A 20,731-nucleotide genomic window follows, 5' to 3' on the forward strand; every position below is an offset into this window, starting at 1 on the left:
CAGGGACGAGCGCAGCAGGGACGGGGCTGCAATGACCTCCAGACTGGACGTGGGGTGGTCTGGCTGCTGCCTCCCGAGATGGAAGTCCTCTGGGACACGGGAGCCCTCCCTGCGATGCCCCCCCTCCCCGAGCTGGGGGTCCTCCAGACACCGGAGCCCTCCCTGTGATGCGCGCCCCTCCCCGAGCTGGGGGTCCTCCCAGGACACGGGAGCCCTCCCTGAGATGCGCCCCCTCCCCGAGCTGGGGGTCCTCCAGACACCGGAGCCCTCCCTGAGATGCGCCCCCTCCCCGAGCTGGGGGTCCTCCAGACACCGGAGCCCTCCCTGAGATGAGCCCCCTCCCCGAGCTGGGGGTCCTCCCAAGACACGGGAGCCCTCCCTGAGATGCACGGCCCTCCGCGAGACGCGGGTCCTCCCCTAGACGCGACCCCCTCCGGGAGATGCGACCCCTCCCAGAGACCGTAGTCCTCTCCTTGACCCCGCCCCGTGCCCGTGCGCCCCGCACTCCCGCCGCCCTCATCCCTTCCCCTCCCCGCCGCGCGCCGCCTCGGAGCCCCGCCCACTTCCCCGCCCCGCGACTCGCTCTCCGCTCACGATTGGCCGGGCCCCTGGGCAGGCCGCCTCCGCATTGGCCGAGGAGCTTCAGGTGGCGCGCTCGGGATTGGTGGACGTCCGCGCTGCTCCCGCCCCCGCCCCGGGCGTAGCGCGCGATTGGCCGGCGCTCGCACGGTCTCCTCCTGGGGCCGCGTCGGGGCGGCGCGGAGCAGGCCTCGGGCGGCGGCGGCGGCGGCGGCGGCGGCGGCGTGAGGCAGGTGAGGTCCGGCCCGGCGGCGAGGCCGGGGCGGCTCTGCGTGCGGCCGGCGGCGGGGCGGGGGCGCCGGGCGGGCCTCGCGGGGACGGGACGGGCGCGGGGACGGGACGGGACGGGACGCGGGCCCCGCCTGGGCGCCAACGGCCGCCCCCGCCCCGCGGCCTCGGCCCCGCTCCCGGCCCCGCGCTCGGCCGAGGCCCGCCGGCCCCAGCTCTGCCGGGCGCGGCTCCCAACGGTGGGCCTGCTCGGTGCCCGCCCCCCGACCTCCAGACCCCGAGGGCCCCGCGCGGCCCCTCCAGACGCCCCCGTGCAGGGCCCGCCCTTCAGGCCGCGCGCGGGGCGCTGCTCTGGACCCGCGCGGCGCCCGCGTCTCCCCGCCCGGCAGGTGCCAGGGGCGTGCCCAGGCCCTGCCCGCCTGTGTACCTTCCCGCCTGTCCATCTACCCGCCTGCCCTCATGTCCGCCTGCCCTCATGTCCACCTGTCTGCCTCTCCACCTTCCTTCCCGTCTATCTCACCACCTGTTCTCATGTCCGCCTGCCCACATGTCCACCTGCCCGCCTGCCTTCATGTCCGCCTGCCCTCATGTCCACCTGTCCTCCTCTCCACCTTCCTTCCCGTTTATCTGACCACCTGTTCTCATGTCCTCCTGCCCACATGTCCACCTGCCCTCATGTCCAGCTGCCTGCTTTCCTTCATGTCCACCTGCCCACGTGTCCACCTGCCCGCCTGTGCACCCTCCTGCCCGTCCATCTACCTGCCTGCCCACCTGTCCACCTGCCTGCCTGCCCGCCCTCATGTCCACCTGCCCACCTGTGCACCTTCCCGCCCGTCCACCTTCCGCCCGTCCATCTACCCGCCTGCCCTCATGTTTGCCTGCCCTCATGTCCACCTGTCTGCCTCTCCACCTTCCTTCCCGTCTATCTGACCACCTGTTCTCATGTCCTCCTGCCCACATGTCCACCTGCCTGCCTGCCCTCATGTCCACCTGCTCTCATGTCCACCTGCCTGCCTGTGCACCCTCCTGCCTGTCCATCTACCTGCCTGCCCACCTGTCCACCTGCCTGCCTGCCCACCCTCATGTCCACCTGCCCACCTGTGCACCTTCCCGCCCGTCCATCTACCCACCTGCCCACCTGTCCTCTTGCCCGCCTGTCCACCTTCCTTCCCATCTATCTGCCCACAAGTCCACCTGTCTACCTTCCCGCCTGTCCATCTACCCGCCTGCCCACCTGTCCACTTGCCCGCTTGTCCACCTTCCTTCCTGTCTGTCTGCCCACCTGCCCTCATGTCCACCTGCCTGCCTGCCTGCGCACCTTCCCACCTGTTCATCTGCCCACTTGCCTGCCTGCCCTCATGTCCACCTGCCCGCCTGTCCACTTTCCTTCTTGTCTATCTGCCCGCCTGCCTTCATGTCCACCTGTCCACATGTCCACCTGCCCGCCTACCCGCCTGTGCACCTTCCCACCTGTCCGTCTGCCTGCCTGTCCACCTTCCTTCCTGTCTATCTGTCCACCTTCCCTCCCGTCTTTCTGCTCCTCTGCCCACATGTCCACTTTCCCACCCGTCCACTTTCCCACCCGTACATCTGCCCACCCACCCACCTTCCCACCCATCCATCTGCCTGCCTGCCCACATGTGCACTTGTCCATCTGCCCACCTGTCTGCCTGCCCACATGTCCACCTGTCCATCTTCCCACATGTGCACCTGCCCACAAGTGCCCCTGTCCACCTATCCATCTGCCCACCTGACCACATGTGCCCCTGCTCACCTGTCCATCTGCCCACACGCCCACCTGTCCATCTGCCCGCCTGCCCACCTGCTGCGTGCTCACCGACACTGACTGATGGGGCCCTCACGCCCTCGGGCAGCGCTGTCCCTGCCTGTCCCGTCCAGGCAGGTGGGAGGGGTCGTCCCCCGCCCTACCCATCGGCGCATTGTCACTGCTGTTTGCTGGCCGTCGGTGTCACCCCGGGTTAGGCCTGTCGCCGGTGTCCGAGCTCCCAGAGCTGCTGCGCTGCCCTGACTGCTGACCCCGAGTGTGGCCTCATTGTGTGTGGTCTCTTTTTGCTCCCTGGTCCTCAGTGCTCGGGAACGTCTTGTGTTTTGGTCTGTTTTTATCCCTGGTTCCTTTAAGTCTGGAAACTCATGATTGGTGGTTCTGGGGGTTTTTTCCATTGATTTTCTTTGACAGTTTTCTCCTCTTTATTTTCTTTTCTGTGTGCTTTGGAAATACTGTTATTTGGGTGGGGAACCTCTTGGACCCGTCTTCTCCTTTTATCCTTTTCCATGTTTGTCTTTTTGTTCCACTTTCTAGGAGATTTCATCCTTCTTTTCTTCTCACTCATCTGTTTAGGTTTTTATTTTGACCTTCGTATTTCCCAGAGCTGTCTTGGTTGTTTTTTTCCTCTAAAATTTGGCAACTTGTTCTCATTTCATACACGCGGGAGGTCTCCGTCTCCTTCTGCTGGCCTGTTTTTGTGTGCCTTGGTCCGTGTGTCCTGAAGCGTCGTGCCGTCTTGGTGGAACACTGTGTCTGAGTGGGGCCCGCATGGTCCTTTAGATGTGCTGTGCGCCTGTGTTAGTCTTGTCCCCGTTGGCTGGTATGATGGGCTCGGTTTCCTTGAGGGACCCTCAGTGTCGTTAGTTTTCGGACCTTTTATTGGGCTTCTTGGACTCCCAATGAAGGGCTTTCCGATTTCCTGCCTTGTTTTAGAAGCTGAGTGGAAGAGTGAGGCTGTGGCGCCCCACAGTTAGTAAGGAAACAGGCCAGGGGGCGTGCGGGGCGCCACTGTTCCTCTTATCCTGTGGTCTAGAGAACCTCGGTTTTGTCCTCCAGTCTTTGTGGGGAGCGGGCAGGAGGGGGTGGGTGCACGTGGCTAGCTGCTTTTTTTTGTTGTGGTGAAGCACACAACACAGAGTTTACCATGTTAACCTGTACAGTTCAGGGCATCATGTACGTGCACGGTGCTGCACAACCATCAACACAGAACTTTTTCATCGCCCCAAATGGAAACCCTGTGCCTATTAGCAGTCACTCCCCGTTATCCACGGCGCCCAGCCTCTGGCAGCCACTAGTCTACTTTCTGTCTCTGAATTTGCCTCTTCTGGGTTTTTACATAAATGGATTCGTACAGTCTTTGACCTTCAGTGTCTGGCTTCTCTCACTGAGCGTCATGTTTTCGAGGTTCATCTGTGTTGCCGTGTGTATCAGCACTTCGTTCCTTTTCGTGGCTGAGTCGTATTCCATTGTGTGCTTGGACCACAGTTTGCTTGCCCCTTCATCTGTCGGTGGACGTTTGAGTGAACAGTGCTGCGATGCGCATTTGTGTACAGGTTTCCGTTTGAGCGCCTGTTCAGTGCTTTGGGTCTGTACCCAGGCGTGGAACTGCTGGGTCCTATGATGACCATATATTTACCTTAAAGAGGAATTGTTGTCCACAGTGGCTGCAGTCTTTTACATTCCTACCAGCAGTGTGCAAGGGTTCCAGTTTCTTCACACCCTCTCCAACACTTGTTATTTTCCATTATTTGTTTTTTATTACGGCCATCCTAGTGGGTGTGAAGTGCTATCTCATTTTGATTTTGATTTGCATTTCCCTCGTGGCTAATGATGGTGAACATGTTTTCTTGTGCTTCCTATCTTATCATATTTGGAGAAATGTCTGTTCAAGTCCTCTGCCCATTTTAAAGTTGGGTTATTTGTCTTTTTGTTGAGTTGTGAGAGTTCTTTATACATTCTGGATACCAGACCCTTTTCAGATACATGATTTACATATACTTTCTTCCACTCTTTGAGCTCTCTTCACTTTTTTTTTGCTGAGGAAGATTGTCCTTGAGCTAACATCTTTGCCAGTCTTGCTCTGTTTCGTATGTGGGACGCAGCCACAGCATGGCTGACGAGTGGTGTAGGTCCTCGCCTGTGATCCAAACCCGTAAAGCTGGGCCATCAAAGCGGAGGACGCCGAACTTAACCACTATGCCACAGGGCCGGCCCCTTCACTCTCTTGTGTCCATTGATGCACAAAGGTGTTAACTTTTATGAGCTCCCGTTTATCTGTTTTTCCTTTGTTGCTCATGCTTTGTGTGTTGTATCTAAGAAACCATCACCAAGTCCAAGGTCGTGAAGATTCACCCCTATATTTACGTCTAAGAGTTATAGTTTTAGCTCTTGTGTTTAGGTCTTTGATGCATTTTGAGCTCATTTTGTAGATGGTGTGAGGTGCGGGTCCGACGTCACGCTCTTGTGTTTAGGTCTTTGATGCATTTTGAGCTCATTTTGTAGATGGTGTGAGGTGCGGGTCCGGCGTCACGCTCTTGTGTTTAGGTCTTTGATGCATTTTGAGCTCATTTTGTAGATGGTGTGAGGTGCGGGTCCGGCGTCACGCTCTTGTGTTTAGGTCTTTGATGCATTTTGAGCTCATTTTGTAGATGGTGTGAGGTGCGGGTCCGACGTCACGCTCTTGCGTGTGGCTGTCCGGTTGTCCAGCTGTTGTTGAAGAGAGTATTTTTTCTGTATTGAATTGTCTTAGCTCCCTTGTAGAAAATCAGTTGACCATAGATGTGTGGGTTTATTTCTGGACTCTCAGTTGTATTCTCAGTCTGTATGTCTATCCTGTGCCGGTAACACAGTTTTAATAAGTTTTAATAAGTTTTGAAATCGAGAACTGTGAGTTTTCCAACTTTGTTGTTCTTTTTCAAGGCTGTTTTTGGCTGTGTGGCATCCATTGCACTTCCATGTGAATTTAAGGGTTAGCTTTACCATATCTGCAAAAAGGGCCCTTGGGATTTTGATGGCGATTGCCCTGAGTCGGTAGCTCACTGAGGGGAGGCTGCCACATTCACAGTACAGGCTCCCTGCCTGTGGACAGGGGATCTTTCCATCCATGGGTTTTCTTCTTTCATTCCTCTCCGCAGTGTTTTCAGTGTGCCAGTTTTGCATGTCTTTGGTTAAATTTATTCCTAAATTTGTTATTCTTTTTGATGCTATTGTAAGAGGAATTGTTTTCTTAATTTCATTTTCAGGTTGTTTATGGGTGTAAAGAAACAACTCATTCTTGTGTGTTGATCTTGTATCCTGCAACTTAGCTCAATTTGTTTATCAGCTTTCAGTGTTTTGTGAGTTCTTCAGGATTTCCTCTATATGAGATGGTGTCATTGGTGAATCGAAGTCTCTTTACTTCTCCCTTTCCAGCGTGGATGCCTTTTATTTCTTGTTCTTGCCTGGCTGCCATGGCTAGGATTCCATACAACCTTGAGTAGCCATGGGGAGGGTGGGCCTCCTTGTCTTGTTCCTGATCTTAGGGGACACCTTCCGGTCCTTCACCACTGGGTGCAATGGCAGCTGCGGGTTTTAGTAAATGCCCTTTATGGGGTGAGAAAGTTCCCCTCTGTTCCTGGTTTGCTGAATGTTTTCATTGTGAAAGATAGTAGATTTTGACAAGTGCTGCTCCTGCGCCAATTGAGATGATCGCGTGGTTTTGCCTGTTTCTTTTCTGTTTTTTTTTTTTTTTTTGAGGAAGATTAGCCCTGAGCTAACATCTGCTGCCAATCCTCCTCTTTTTGCTGAGGAAGACTGGCCCTGAGCTCACATCCGTGCCCATCTTCCTCTGCTTTATATGTGGGACGCCTACCACAGCATGGCGTGCCAAGCGGTGCCATGTCTGCACCCGGGATCCTAACCAGCAAACCCCAGGCTACTGAAGTGGAACGTGTGAACTTAACTGCTGCGCCACTGGGCCGGCCCCTGCCTGTTTCTTAAACAGACTGTGAGCATTTGGTTCCTCTTGAATTTTTGTTCCATCCTACATCCTTGCTTCAAAGTATACACAGGTGCCGCTCTTAAGCCTTCGGGGATCCATAGTGAAACTGGGCTGTTTCTCAGTGTTCCTCGTTGCGAGCTTTCATTCATCCATTTGCTTTCTAGCTTCCAAGTTCTTGCTATTGTCTTTTCTCCCTTTTGTTTTGTCCTCGTGGTTATATGCCTTTAAAAAAGCCCTTTTTAAGAGGGTGTCTGGAGGACAGTGGAAATTGACGTCTGTGTTCAATACACCATTTTTAACGGGAAATTCCTGGGTGACCTATTTTCAGAGAAAGCTGGTGTTCGATGAAGTGTCTTCTCTAACCATTGTTCTTGGTCCTGAATTTATGACGACCAGTGGTCTCCAGATTCTGAGGACAGAGCCGGTTTGAATTTGCTTGCAGTACACGCCAGGCCACATTTTGGTAGGAGACATCATGACTCCGGATGCCGCTGCCCTTCGCGTCACACTCCTTGTCACCTCGATAGCTCAGAGTGGGGCTGGGGCCCAGGCTCGCCGTGCTCACAAGGCCCCTGCTGAGTGAGGCTCAGTGGCCCGGACCCCGTCACACAGGGGGCGCCCGCGTCTGGGCTCCCAGGGCAGTGGGGACAGGACAGAGAGGTGGCCGAGCGCAAGTGATGGCGGGCTCAGCGTGGTGCTGCACGTGCTTCAGTTGGGTGCTTGCGCTCGTTGCGGCCGGCAGGAGCCTCGCGGGACTGTTTAGTTGATTGAAAACTCTCACTTTCTTCTTCCTCTCGCTCCACGATTTAGAGCTCGTTGCTCTTCTGGAGTGCGTCTCCGCCGGATTTTCAGGAAAGGGAGGCCAGACCTGCTGGATCTGTGTTTGAAACCATTTACTTCCGTTGGTCCGGAATTCACTTAGGGTTGACGATGAGAAATAGGGACGTGATGTTGCCCGTGCGGGGCTCTCTGTCGCAGTCGTGTGCTGTAGTCGCCGCCGGGTCGTCAGGCCCGTGTGCCGCGTCAGTTTCGCAGCCTGAATCCTGTCTGCTTGTGCTCGCTGGTTGGCTGGCCTTCGCTTTTCCTTCAGTTGCACAGGGACACGGAATGGTCATTGGTGTGAATTTTAGCTTGGAGATAAGAACTGTGTGACAGATGCTGACTGACGTTTGTGCAGAGTGAAGTGAGCCGTGGGGAGGCAATCAAGTGCGGGCCAGTGGCTCCGCGGGGCGGAGACTCCCTCCCGGGCCTGGCGGCCTGAGAGCAGAGCTGCGCGTCCTGCTGCGTCGGCCTCAGTCGTTCTGTTGGCTGTGTGTGATCTTTAATTGATGTCACTGGAATGTGACAAACAGATCAGTTTGGCGGTTTCTTTTCTCGCGGTTTATGCTGCAAGCCTTTCAGTCCTGGAAAGTGCTTGCTTTAGCCTGGTGCTTCGCGTTTGGAGGACAGAGCACTGCGGGACTGAGAAATGGCGTGGATTGACTGTTTGTGTTTACGGTACAAGTGAAATTCCATCATTGCTGTCCAGGTGTCATTCCCAGGTGTGCTCGGAAGTTGAAACAGTTGGCACGACTGTTCTGATTAGGTGGCTCGAGGAAGAGTCGGGAGGCCCTGACACCGCCCCCTTCGTGCCCCTCATGGTTTGTAGCACGTGGGGCGTGGTTTCTCCAAGGCGTAGTCAGATGGGCCCAGAGGGTGATGCGGGGAGCACAAGGGTGTTTTCAGCTTCATGGCAAAGCAGGCAGCGTGCACAGCGCTGAGACCCCTGCTTTTGTGGGCGCCTGCACAGTGTTCGTTTGTGCTGCAAGTGAGCTTCCTGCTCTCAGAGAGCTTGGGGTCTAGCTGCAGAGAAAGACTCGTTCCTACATAATTAGTACAATTTGTGTTAAGTGACGGACACCGGCGAGCACTAAGACTGGCACCTAACTTGGATGTGGGGGTTGGGGGTCCAGGAGCGCTTCCTGGAGGTGGTACCTAGTTGAATCCTGAGGATGAGGAGAAGTCAGCCAGGAGTGTTTGGGGTGGAAGGAGACCAAGGGGCTGGGGATGGGGAATCAGGAATCAGGAGGGCGTTGCTGACAAGTGAAGAGCACGGGGCAGCATGTAGATGGGGGGGGGAGGGCGTTGCTGACAAGTGAAGAGCATGGGGCAGCGTGTAGATGGTGGGGGAGAGCGTTGCCCGAGCTGGTTCTCAGTGAAGCTGTGGGTCCCTGGAGACGAGCGGGAAGGCGGCGTTTGGAAGGAGGCCTGGTCCAATCAGGGTCTTGGGTCTTCTCTGTGGGTGCTGGGGAGCCACGGTTGGGCCTGAAGGGGGTGAGAGGGCCAGATCTCCTTGTAGATGGGCCGTTCCGACAGTTTTCTGGCTTGAGGGGGCAAGGTTGGAGAGAGAGAAACCAGTCAGGGCGTTTGCAGGAAGCCAGCAGAGAGGGTGCGGTAGCGAGTGGGAGTGAGGAGGGTGCCCACCGGAAGGAGGGCGCTGCTGGCTGAGGGAGGAGCCAACTGACGGCCGATTGGGACGCGTTGACTAGAGGTCCCTGTGGACGATCCAGGCAGAAGTGTCCCCTGGGAAGTAGTCAGATGCCTCCTCTCCGTATACAGAGGACTCCCAGATGGATTGGATAAAAATGACTCGAGTGTAGAAGTCAGATCAGTAGGAGGAATGGAATCCATCGCAGGCGGGACTGTCGTCTGCTCTGGGGTGAGGGAAGGCAATGGGAGAGTCAGGAAAGACCAGTGACAGACAGGGCACCCCAGGCGTGTCCAATGTGCAGACAGTTCACACCCGTAAACAGAGAGATAAGGAGCCTCCCCGTGGGATGAGGTGGACAGCTGCCTGCTTCACCCGTCAGAGTGGCCCTGCAAAGTCAGGCACGCGTGGCCTTAGGAGGAGCAGTGTTGGGTGTGGGAGCCCCAGGGATCCCTGCCCGGCAGCGCCGTGTGAAGGCCCTTGCTGTGGGCGAGCTCTTCCCAGGAGAGACAGCGCTGTGGGCATCCCAAGCGCACTGGTTGTGAGGCGACGCAGTGTGCTCCAGGTGTGAAGCAAGTGCAGCCGCGGTGTCGATGCTTTTTGTGGTCTGAGACATGGACCCTTTCAGAACGTGTAGGAAATAAGTAGTTTGGTTTTGGACTTTTGCTGGAACACCGTGACAAACATCGCCATCAGAGGAAGTGGAGTTTTTGTTGAAGGGTCTGGAGCTCATCCTTGGGGGATGTGAGCTTGTGGTCGTGTGTCTTCAGAGAGGTGGTTATTTTCCCTAAAACTCAGTGCTGTTTTCTTAGGTAAACAAACCCATCTAGCCTACACCTTTTCCTGTTATTTCATCATTTCCAAAGAAAGGAAAGAAACATCACGTCGTGGCCAGAAGCTGTCTGAGTGCAGAGTTGCTGCTGCTGACAGCTGACTTTGCTGAGCGTTCTCACCCGTGCCGGGCAGTGCTGGGCAGCGGCTGTGGCCTCCAGCAACACTGAGGGCTGGGGCCGCGTGTTCCTGGTGAGAGTCCTGAGTTCTCACAGTGGAGGACGCACAGGGGCGCGAGGAACCGGGCTCTGGCCGCCCCACACCGCTTCACAGATGAGGGTCAGACTTTGTTTTTTGTGAAAATAATATTTATTGGATTCATTGTTTAAATTATAACACCAATACCTTCTCTTTAAAGAAAATTTCAAACAACACAGATGGGGAGAAGTCCCATTCTCTAGAATTTGCGATTAAATTTAGTGTGGCGTTTTTCCAGAAGTTTTAAAAACATATATTCAAGTGTAGATATAACACACATAGTGATCTAAAGCTCTTGCAGATATTTTTAGGTTATAGTCATTTGTTTCTGATTTGCTGTTTTAAATAATCAGCTCATTTTTAGAGATTCTCACTCAGTATAAATCATAGTTTCTCCTAAACGTTGTTTTGCTTCTTTAAAATGAAAATAGAGGCCAGCCCCGGTTGCCTAGTGGTAGGTTCGGTGCGCCCTGCCTTGGCAGCCTAAGTTCGGGTTCCCGGGCGTGGACCTAGACCACTTGTCTGTCAGCGGCCACACTGTGGCAGCAGCCCACATACAAAAAGAGGAAGATTGGCAGCAGATGTTAGCTCAGGGCGAATCTTCCTCAGCAAAAAAAAAAAAAAAAAAAAAAGGAATGAAATGAAAATAGAGATGTGAGACCAATTGCTGTTTATTATGCTGTAGAAGTAATTACAGGAACATGATCTTTGGAATTTCTAACCCAATTTATGATTTTTTTAATCTATAGGTAAAATCACTAATGTTTTTATTAGTCTCTACGTTATTTAATTTTAACAGGATTAAGAACTGAGCACAGTAATTATGTTAAGATTTAGTACTGATTAAGGATTGGTGAGGATAGGTTAGAACAAGCGTGTGTGTGTGTGTGTGTGTGTGTATGTGTTTGCGTGTTCGCACACACCCCGCGGCGCCTCTCTGGAAGGTCCTTGCAGGATGGGCCGGCCAGCTGAGTGCCCACTGCTGGCTGAACCTCCTGAGGCCTGGAGGCCGAGGGCCACTGTGGGTCTGCGGCCTGCAGTCGGAGCCTGTGCTGCCAGCTCGGAACGCCCCTCTGAGTCGGCACTCGAGGCAGGTGGCAGTGTCTGGAGCTGCGCCCAGAGCTGGGAGGAGGGTCCCGTCTGCTGCGTCCCCTGGGATGGCTGCTGTCCCTGTGGACGGGTTGCGGAGGAGAGCCACAGGGTCTGACTGTCGTCTGGGTAGGGGGGAGCCGTTAGGCTGGGGCACGAGACCGCTCTGCAGGGGCCTGTTGCCAGGGTTTCTCTCGGAAAGACACGGCAGCCGGCTTCGGCCTGGACTTGCCTTTCGCCCGACTCCACGTGGTCAGTGACTGGTCGGCTCTGGGCAGGCCCGATGGGGAGCTCGCTGATCTTTATAACAGTGCCTTTGGAGCAAATTCGATTGCCTTGTGCGTTGTCTGTGACAAAGGGTTGTCTGCTAGATGATGGCACTTGTGGTCTGTAGTGATGCAAGGACGTGCTGCCAACCTTTGGAAAGTTTGCCTTTTTCCAGTTTTTCTTTACAACTGGTAGCATTTCCTAAGAAAATGTGCTGATTTTATTTCAGAACCATTTTATTCTGTTCCTTTGGTTTTGCCATTCACCTGGAGCACAATTTTCAACCCTGTGTGACTTGTAATTTTTGAGAATTTTCAGGCTCATTTTCTAGATTGTTACTGGATTAGCACAGACCTTCTAAACAGGAGACATTCGAGTTATATGTAGGGCTAGAACCAAAATCCATTCTGACCGAAGCTTTCAAGAACAAAAGCTGAGTGTGTGTCTTCCTCTCTTGCGTGTGATGGGAACATTTCAGAGTGTGTTGGAGAAGGTGAGGGCCTTGGAGGAGGAAGCCAGTGTGGCTTAAGAAGCCTTGCTGGGGACGCGCATGTTTGTAAACACACCGACTTAATTCCTTAGTTTTGAAGCCAGTTTGTGACCTAAACAGAGGCCCTCTCCATTTGCCTGTGCATCTAGCTTTCGTGTTCTCTTAGCCACTAGTGAAAACAAGATAAAAGGAGACACTCGGGTGATTTATAGCAAGAGTGTTTTCTTTTCCACTTGATGATGTCCCTTTGGCCCACCGTCTCCTGAGGTGCGTGCTTTTTCCCTATTGGGACTGGCAGCTCCACTCGAAAGCTGTCATCCTAAAGCAGCCCTCTCTTACGGGGGCAGGGGGAGGGCCCCCTCGTGCACCGTGGGGCTCGCATCCCCTGTGCGCTCATTTGCTGGGCTGGCCGGCCAGGGAGGGTTCCGCCTGCGCCTGGAGCTGGGCCTGCCATGAGCCCCTTCCTGCGTGCAGTGAGCGGTGTGGAGGTGGGGACCAGTCCAGGGCACTCACAGGGAAGGGGGCCTGTGACGAGGTCGTAGCACTTTCAGGGGAAGGGAGGGAGTGGCCTGGAAGGGACTAGAAAATGAGGACAGTGGAGCCTGGACAGGGCCCCTTTGTGACACATCTGGTTGCAGAATGTTGACTTCGGATTCTTTCCAGGCTGTTCTGATGCCACTGAAAACGTTTTCAGTCCACTTCTATACTTACTGTTTCAGTCCTGTGGGCTATGAATGACGACGAGGTCTCCCAGCCTCAGGCGGGCGGTGGCAGGGCGCCCCAGGCCTGGGACGAACAGGAGCCTCTCCTGTTACGTGTGGGCTTTAATTAGCGGGGTGTAAGTGGAGCCTGGGAACAGCATTTTGAGAACGCTCAGCGCTCACGGTAGTTATCAGCAGGACTAGTATCGAAATCGCGTGTGTGCTGCTGGGTCGGATCTGCCGAGAGAGGGCTGGAACTGGCCTTCTGGCCCGTCAGCTCCGAGCTGCCCGGGGGGCTTTGCCTCTTATTTGGGCCAGGGGTGAGTGGATCTTCACGTCGGGGATTGCTAACCCAGAAGGAAAAAGAAGTCTGGTTTTTAGAAGTGTTAACCCCAGGCCGTGTAACTCTATTCCACAGAATAACTAAAGCTCACATTTGCGTGTCGTGTGCCAGGCACTGCCTCGCGGCATCATTTCATTTAATCCTTTTTTGTTACTTTATTTAGTCCTATGATTTTATTTAATGCTCACATTTTGTGGAGGGAACTGAAGATTAATTTTAAAGTGCTCTGAATGCATGTCGTGATCTGTTAAGGGAGGAGGAAGAGGAGGGGAAGGAATGAGAGAGCAGGGTTGATGGGGAGGACCCGGTGTGGAGAGGTCGTGAGCTGAATCCCAGCAGCGTTAGCCGTCAGGCGTGCAAGCCGGTCTGCTGCAGACGGACAGGAGGAGGGGCTCTGAGATGCTGGGTAGAGCTTGGTTGCCTCTGCGTCCACCTGCTTCTTCACGGGCTCTGCTCTGCGTGAGTGTGGACCTCTTGCCCTTCTCCAGGGAGAGGTGGTTTTCTGGGCTGCAGAGTAAGCAATGGCCAAAATGGCGCTTACCTGGGCCGCAGGTCCGATGAAGCTGGGCCGGAGTCTGCTGATGGTTTTGTACTTAGAGGTGTTTCGCTGGAGAACGTAACGTAGAATTCCTGGGGTTGCAGAGTGGAGATCAGAATGAGTAGGAGAAAGCGAGGGCGTGCGGTCACACCCTCCCCTTCCTCTGTCGTGCTGCTGAACTGTGGTCATGGTGATGTGTGGTCTGCCCCTCCGCTGCCATCTCCCATCTTCCTTTCCTCCAGAGCCGCTGCCCGGGAGTGCTGTCTGTCCACACGGGTGCCCTCCTGATGGCGTTATCTTTGGGCATTTTATTACAGTTGTAGGTCCTCTTATAAAATATTTTACCAAAAATCTACTGCTGTTTCTGTTACTCAGCTTGTGCCTCTGTGCTGTCACCTGTAGGATCTTTTCCTTGGCCACTCTGCTGTAACCCTGTCATGCCTGTGATTGTCATGCCTAGGAAATTGGACTGACGGCCAGTAGCTGCGCTTGCTTCTTTGATGGAATTTTATTTCAGAGACAAGAAGTTGTCACTTTGAATTGAGGCATAAGGCCTGGGGTACACCCGACTGGAGGCTGTGGGGCCCGGCTTTATCATGTGTCTCATTGATTGGAAGAACCAGTTTGGCAAATGTGGTTATAGCTGGTCATGCGCCTTCGATAGCTTTCGAAAACACCGTTTGTTATGCATTAGAAATTAACCAAATGTGAGAACATAGGAATGTAACTTTTTCAAATAAAAGCGCTGTAAGTTTCTGTTCTTGCTCCTCACTGGGCTGTGTAACCTCTCCTCCCTGCTGAGTCCTGGGCAGGACTTCCTGTGACGCTCTCTGTCCCCCGGCCTGCAGCCCTGCCCCTGGCCTGCTTCACGGAGCTTCCCGCCCTCAGGAGCTGCCTCAGGGCAGTCAGCGAGTGGGCACAGCTGGGATTTGAGCCCAAATCTGCAGGACTCCGTTGAGTGCTTAGCTGGGCGCTCCAGTGTCCCTATGGCATGGTCACGATCTTTCAAGCGCATGCTGAAGTATTTGGCTTTTGGGCATCTGCCATTCACTCGTTTATCACATGCTTCCTGTAAACTGATCCGAGAAATACCCACTTCACTGAGTACACGTTGAATACCAATTCAGTATTAGAGAAGTTGGTGGAAGTTCGTGAGCAGAGACTGTAACAGCTTTAACCTGGATTTAGTAATGGTCAGTAATGCAGGTATAGTGAAAGAGGAAAGTGAAAGGTCACTTTGGAAATGAAGCTGGAAGTTTGGGTTTTGTTAGTCAGTGAGTAACTAATAGGAAATAAAAAAATTATGCACTCTAGAGGATGAGAACAATGATGGGGTATTAATATTGTTACTCACTCTGGCATTTTGGTTGCTTAGTGAGCTGTTAGCAAACATGAGCGAAGTCAGAAGCCATTGTTACACTGCTGCTGGGGTGTGGCTCTGGTTCCGCAGTGAAGATGGGAACAGGCCTGGCCCTGCTGCTGGAGCTGGGAGGAACGCTGTGTGGCTGTAGGGAGAGAAGGACACTGCCGAGCCAGCCCCAGGGCAGCTAAGGCCATCCTCCTGCCGCTTCTCCTCCAGCTCCCCCGCCTCCTCCTCCTGCTCCCCCTCCAACTCCCCCTCCCCCTGCTCCTCCTCCCGTTCCTCTTCCTCCCCCTCCTGCTCCTCCTCTTGCTCCTCCACTGCCTCCTCCTCCGTTCCTGCTCCCCCTCCTCCTGCTGCTCCTCCTCCCCTTCCTCCTCTGTTCTCCAGCGTCTGTGCCATTGTACCTGTACTGGTGGTGAGAGTAGACAAAAGGGAGTTGGAGGCAGTGAAACAGGTATTGAACAAATACTCGGATTAAAAAGATCAAAGTTAATTTTACTTGCAGAAAGTTTGTGTATGTTAGTACAATGCCAAATAAGAATGGATTGTGTTTGTTGGGCGTCTGTTCTGCGTGTGCCAGGTCCTTGAGAAGAATTGAAATGTTTTTTAAAATGCAGGAGTTTTGTGGTGTTTGTTGAAATTAGTAGGTACAGTAAAATTGTTATATATGAACAGTGATGTTTATTTCTATGAGTACTTAATCTTTTAAAGAGTATTTGGACTATTTCAAAGAAAATGGTATGAATTAAAGTACTTTTGTCTTAGCTTATAGAAATCAGTCGTTTTATTTATTTATTTATTTATTTATTTTGAGGAAGATTAGCCCTGAGCTAACTGCTGCCAATCCTCCTCTTTTTGCTGAGGAAGACTGGCCCTGAGCTAACATCCATGCCCATGTTCGTCTACTTTATATGTGGGACGCCTGCCACAGCATGGCTTGCCAAGTGGTGCCATGTCCGCACCCAGATCCAAACCAGTGAACCCCGGGCCACTGAAGTGGAACATGTGCACTTAACTGCTGTGCCACCGGGCTGGCCCCTAATACCTATTTTTTTAATTCAATTTGTTTAAACCTAAAAAAACAAACAGTTCACCCATTTCCACCGCCCCACCCCTGCCTCTGGCAACCAACAATCTGTTCACTGTATGTATGAGTTTGGTTTTGTTTATTTATTTACATTCTACCTATAAGAGAGATCATCTGGTATTTGTCTTTCTCTGTCTGACTTATTTCACTTAGCACAATGCCCTTGAGGTCCACCCATGTTGTTGCCAATGGCAAGATTTCCTTCTTTTTTATGGCTGAATAATATTCCAGTGTGTGTGTGTTTATACTACATCTTCTTTACCCATTCATCCATTGGTGAACGTTTCCATGTCTTGGCTATTGTAAACAATGCTACAGTGAACATGGAAGTGCATATATCTTTTCAAATCACTGTTTTCATTTTCTTCAGATAAACCCAGAAGTGGGATAGCTGGATCATATGGTAGTTCTGTTTTTGATTTTTTGAGCACCCTCCATATGGTTTTCCATAGTGGCTGCACCAGTTTGCATTCCCACCGATGGGGTACGAGGGTTCCCTTTTCTCCACACCCTCTCCAACATTTGTTATTTTTTGTCTTGGTTATAATAGCCATCCTAACAGGTGTGAGGGGTGTCTCATTGTGGTTTTGATTTGCATTTCCCTGATGACTAGTAATGTTGAGGGTCTTTTCATGTGCCCATTGGCCATCTGTATATCTTCCTTGGAAAAATGTCTATTCAGATCTCCTGCTCATTTTTTAATCTGATTGTTTGTTTGCTATTGACTTGTATGAGTTCTTTATATATTTTGGATATTATCCCCTTATCAGGTATAGTCATGTGCTGCACAACGACATTTCAGTCAAGAACGGACCGCACAGATGACGGTGGTCCCATAAGATAGTACCACATAGCCCAGGCGTGTAGGGGGCTACCCCATTGAGGTTTGTGTGAATACACTCTGTGATGTTCACACCACCACAGAATCGCCCAACGACACCCTTCTCAGACATACCAGATGATCCCCAACATTAAGCAAGGCGTGACTGTGTGTAATTTGCAGTTATCTTCTCCCATTTGGTAGGTTGCCTTTTCATCTTGTTGATGGTTTCCTTTGTTGCGCAGGAGCTTTTAGTCTGACGTAGTCCCACTTGTTTATTTTTGCTTTTGATCGGTTTGCCTTTAGTGTCAGATACAAAAAACCATCACCAAGACGTGTATCAAGGAGCTTCTGCCTGTGTTTTCTTCTAGGAGTTTCATGGTTCTAGGTCTTACGTTCAAGTGGTTAGTCCATTTAGAGTTCATTTTTGTGTGTGGTGTAAGGCAGCTGTCCGGTGTCATTCTTTTGCATGTAGCTGTCCCGTTTTGCCAGCACTATTTGTTGAAGAGACTGTCCTTTCCTCATTGTATGTTCTTGGCTCCTTTGTCGTAACTTAACCTACCATATATGCCTGGGTTGATTTCTGGGCTCTCTGTTCTGCTCCATTGATCTGTGTGTCTGTTTTTTTGCCAGTGCCCTGATATTTTGGTTACTGTACCTTTGTAGTATCATTTGAAATCAGGGAGTGTGATACCTCCAGCTTTGTTCTTCTTTCTCAAGATTGTCTTGGCTATTTGGGGTCTTTTGTGGTTCCATACAAATTCTAGGATTACACTATTTCAGTAGAAATTCAGTCTTTTGTTTGTCCAGGATGGTCTTTAGTTTTATCTTCCTTAGATTTTTCAACAACAGATTATGGTCACGTTACTACTATGAAGAGTGTTTTTTTTTTTTTTTGGAAAGAGAGAGAGTGTGTGTGTATGAGAGAGAGAATATTTTTAGCCAGAGGAAAGTTTGAGTCATTACCAAGAAATCTAGATGACAACCTGAAAAACAATATGCTCAACACTTTTTAATTTAAAAATAATGTTTTCTTTTGGGGAAAAATAAAAGTATAAACATTGCCTTAAGCTGCTTTGTTACTCACGCTGCAGTTTCTGATTCTGAGGTGCTTGTGAAAACTCTGGCTGTCTAGGAAGGTACGTGAGGGCTTCTTGCCTGGAAGGAGAAGTAGTTCTATTTTAGTGAATAACAGGGTAAACTTATTTCAGAAGAATGAGAACATTTTGACACCTTCAGGAAGTTAAAAATACTTTTCAAAAAGGGTTCTGAGTTGCTTTCGGTATTCTTTTGAAAGTGCCCTAATTTTCATAATTGTGAGTCGGTTGGTCTAGAACTTCCCCTGTCGCCTTTATGGATCTATCGCTATAGGGACCAAACATAACAGAAGTGTTCCTGGACTGGTAACCATGAGAAAACGTGTCTCCTTTGTTTAAAAAAAGCAAAACAAGAGAGTGCGAGTCCTAGCTTAGGTTAAAGTTTCGACCGTGGCGTTTCAGCCGGCCAGAGCGTGGAGCATGCGCCGGCCGCGACGGGCAGGACTGCTGTGTGTTTCTAACCGTTTAACCTCTGCCTTGCTTTCTCCCCACCCTCTGCAGTATGATTTGAGATCGTGAACATGGACTTTTCTCGGCTCCACATGTACACGCCTCCTCAGTGTGTGCCTGAGAACACTGGCTACACGTATGCACTCAGGTGAGCGCGCGCCCTCTTCCCTGTGGGAACGCGGCTGAGTTGGCGGGAGCTTTGGGGTCCTCGCAGCCGAACGTTCTGTTTGGGGAGTGAAGATGTCTGTGAACTTCACGGTAGCCTGCGGCTTTGTGAACCTGCTGAGCTGACATGGAAACGGCACGACGGTTCCGGTGACTCAGTGGTTAGTCACTGTGGGCGAATTGCCGTTTCTGACTCCACCCAGAGGCTGTGGTCTCAGGAGTAAATCTGTGGTCACGGTTGGCGTTTGTGATTTCTCCTGAAGGCCGGCTGCTTGAACGTTAACAGACATATCCTGGAAAATGATTTGCCTTTGAGAGGAGGCCTCGTAAACAATTTGGAGGAAGCCCAAGGTTCAGGAGCGAGGCTTTGTCAGATCTAAGTTTTCTCTTTTTCTCCGTCTTCTGATGTGATACTGAATCTTGAAGTTCAAGTCTTCACGGTGGCTGCTTGCCCCTTGCATCTCTAGTTCCCTCTCAGATAGACAGGGTGGTTGAAATGCAGCTGGGGACTGTGAGAGGGTGGTGAGCGCCCGAGGAGAACGCCGGCCAGGTCCGTCAGGTTTGATGGGCAGCTGGGCACCTTTGCACCCTGGCACACAAGGCAAGTGTGCGTGTGGTTGTTTTCAGTGGCTTGTCTTCTAAAGGGTGAAAACGCCATTGGAACTTTAAGAAAATTGGAAGGTATTTGAAGAAAAGTACTTTTTAACAGCATTAGTCAAATGTCACATTTAATGATTGAGTTTATGCACGATTCTAGATCACGTCGCACTTTCTGTAGTAACAGGCTGTTTTGTTAAAAGTCCTGTAGTGTTTTAGAACAAGTGAGCGGGCCACCTCAAGGAAAGCTATTCCTATTCTGTGTTGTGGAGCATACAGATAATTGTTCTTGGTAATTTATTGTTAGCTTCTATAGCTATTTTCAACACGGATTTATGAAACGTGTGTGTCTGGTCTCAGCATCGGGGCAGCGACGCGGTTGTCCCCGGGGGTCCCAGCCCCCTTCAGGTGGACGTGGTCGGGGTGAGAGACGAGGCAGGACGGGCAGGCAGCCGTGGTCCCATGAGCCCCAGGGCAGTGGGAGGCCAGGGGGCGGCTCCGGCAGGGAGCCTGTGGCCAGGTTGGCTCAGGAGGAGCTGCAGCGCGCGGGGTGTCAGAGGCGGGCGCAGACCGGGGATGGAGGAGCTGGAGGAGGCAGCGAGGGCGAGGCCGAGGGCGAGGGCAGCGGCGGGGCGGGGGGGGCGCAGAAGGAAGAGAGGGTCACGGCAGTGCCACCAGTTCACAGGAGAACGTGTGGAGCTTCACGGTCTGGTCGTCCGCGTGGCCTGGTCGGGTCGGCAGAGTGCGGGGCCGCGGGGCTGGAGGAGGGGCTGCGAGCTGACAGCTCTGAGGCCCAGCGGGCCAGCAGTGGGAGCGACAGACCCTCTCGCTGAGGGTTCCCCGCCGCATGGCCCAGGCTGGAGGGTCTCTCCCTGTGCCCCTGCGTCCCCACCTCTCCTTGGAAACGTTCGTCCTCCAGCTCCGGTGGACGCTGGTCGTCCCGGAGGCTGGGCCTCCCTGGCCCGCTTTCCCCACAGCCCTCGGCCACCGGGCCTGGCGCTGGAGGAGTGGTCCTCGCTTGGTGGTCCCTCCAGGCCCAGCCCCTCTTCCTGCTAAGCCCGCTTCGCCTCCTGTGTGTGGCGACCGCTCGCCGGCCTGCCTTCCTCCGAGCCCGCTCGAGTGAGCGCGCGGGGCCTCAGCGCCCTGGTTGCCCCGCCCGCCCGCCCGCAGTCAGAGTGCCTTTCTGCGGTGCGCGGGGAGCCCCTGGCAGTCGGCAGCGCTTGTCTCCGTCTCCCTCCCCAGCACATTGTTGTGAAGCAAATGTCTGAAAGATAATGGATTTCAAAAACAACCAGCATCACAGCGAAAAGCCCTCAGTACTTTAAAATAACCACTTCATACGTGAGATGTTTAGGCAGTGCTCCAGCTTCCCAGAGCCTCGTTTTTCCGTCAGCCTGAGCAGGACTCTCGTTCTCCTCGGCGGTTGGTCTCTGGAGTCTCCCGGTGTGTGCTGGAACTGGTGGCCGGGTCTCTGGGGTCGGGCGGCCTGGGCGCCGCCTGTCTGTGGCGGGGCGCCCTGCTGGGGGCAGCGTGAGCCCCGCTCCCCGGCTCCTGTGGTGTTGGGGGTGGTGGCGTTGGGAAGTCCCGAAGCTCCATGTGGTGGAGGAGCAGCCCCTGGGCACGGTGTCAGGGGGACTGGCCCGAAGCCTTCAGGGG

At 53.0% G+C, this 20,731-nt stretch overlaps 1 protein-coding gene across 50 annotated transcripts in view; it reads left to right on the top strand.

Annotated features, from left to right (window-relative positions):
* Positions 1-674: 674 nt before the first annotated feature.
* The window catches only part of SUN1 (Sad1 and UNC84 domain containing 1), a 55,115-nt gene continuing 35,058 nt past the window's right edge, over positions 675-20,731 (top strand). For 9 of the 50 annotated variants that reach the window (XM_023655065.2, XM_070231310.1, XM_070231324.1 and 6 more), the window contains exon 1: positions 683-812. Coding sequence is in view for 40 of the 50 variants with exons in the window: in XM_070231333.1 (XP_070087434.1) it covers positions 18,385-18,461 (77 nt within the window). In the remaining 10 variants the exon portion in view is untranslated. Of the gene's footprint in view, positions 813-9,849; positions 10,150-12,548; positions 12,936-14,614; positions 14,690-14,893; positions 15,314-16,321; positions 16,350-17,722; positions 17,906-18,364; positions 18,462-20,731 lie in introns of those variants that run through there. The other 41 variants (XM_023655061.2, XM_070231303.1, XM_070231305.1 and 38 more) reach the window with 23 other exon arrangements.

This window comes from Equus caballus, chromosome 13, assembly GCF_041296265.1.
Source record: "Equus caballus isolate H_3958 breed thoroughbred chromosome 13, TB-T2T, whole genome shotgun sequence".
Lineage (NCBI taxonomy): Eukaryota > Metazoa > Chordata > Mammalia > Perissodactyla > Equidae > Equus > Equus caballus.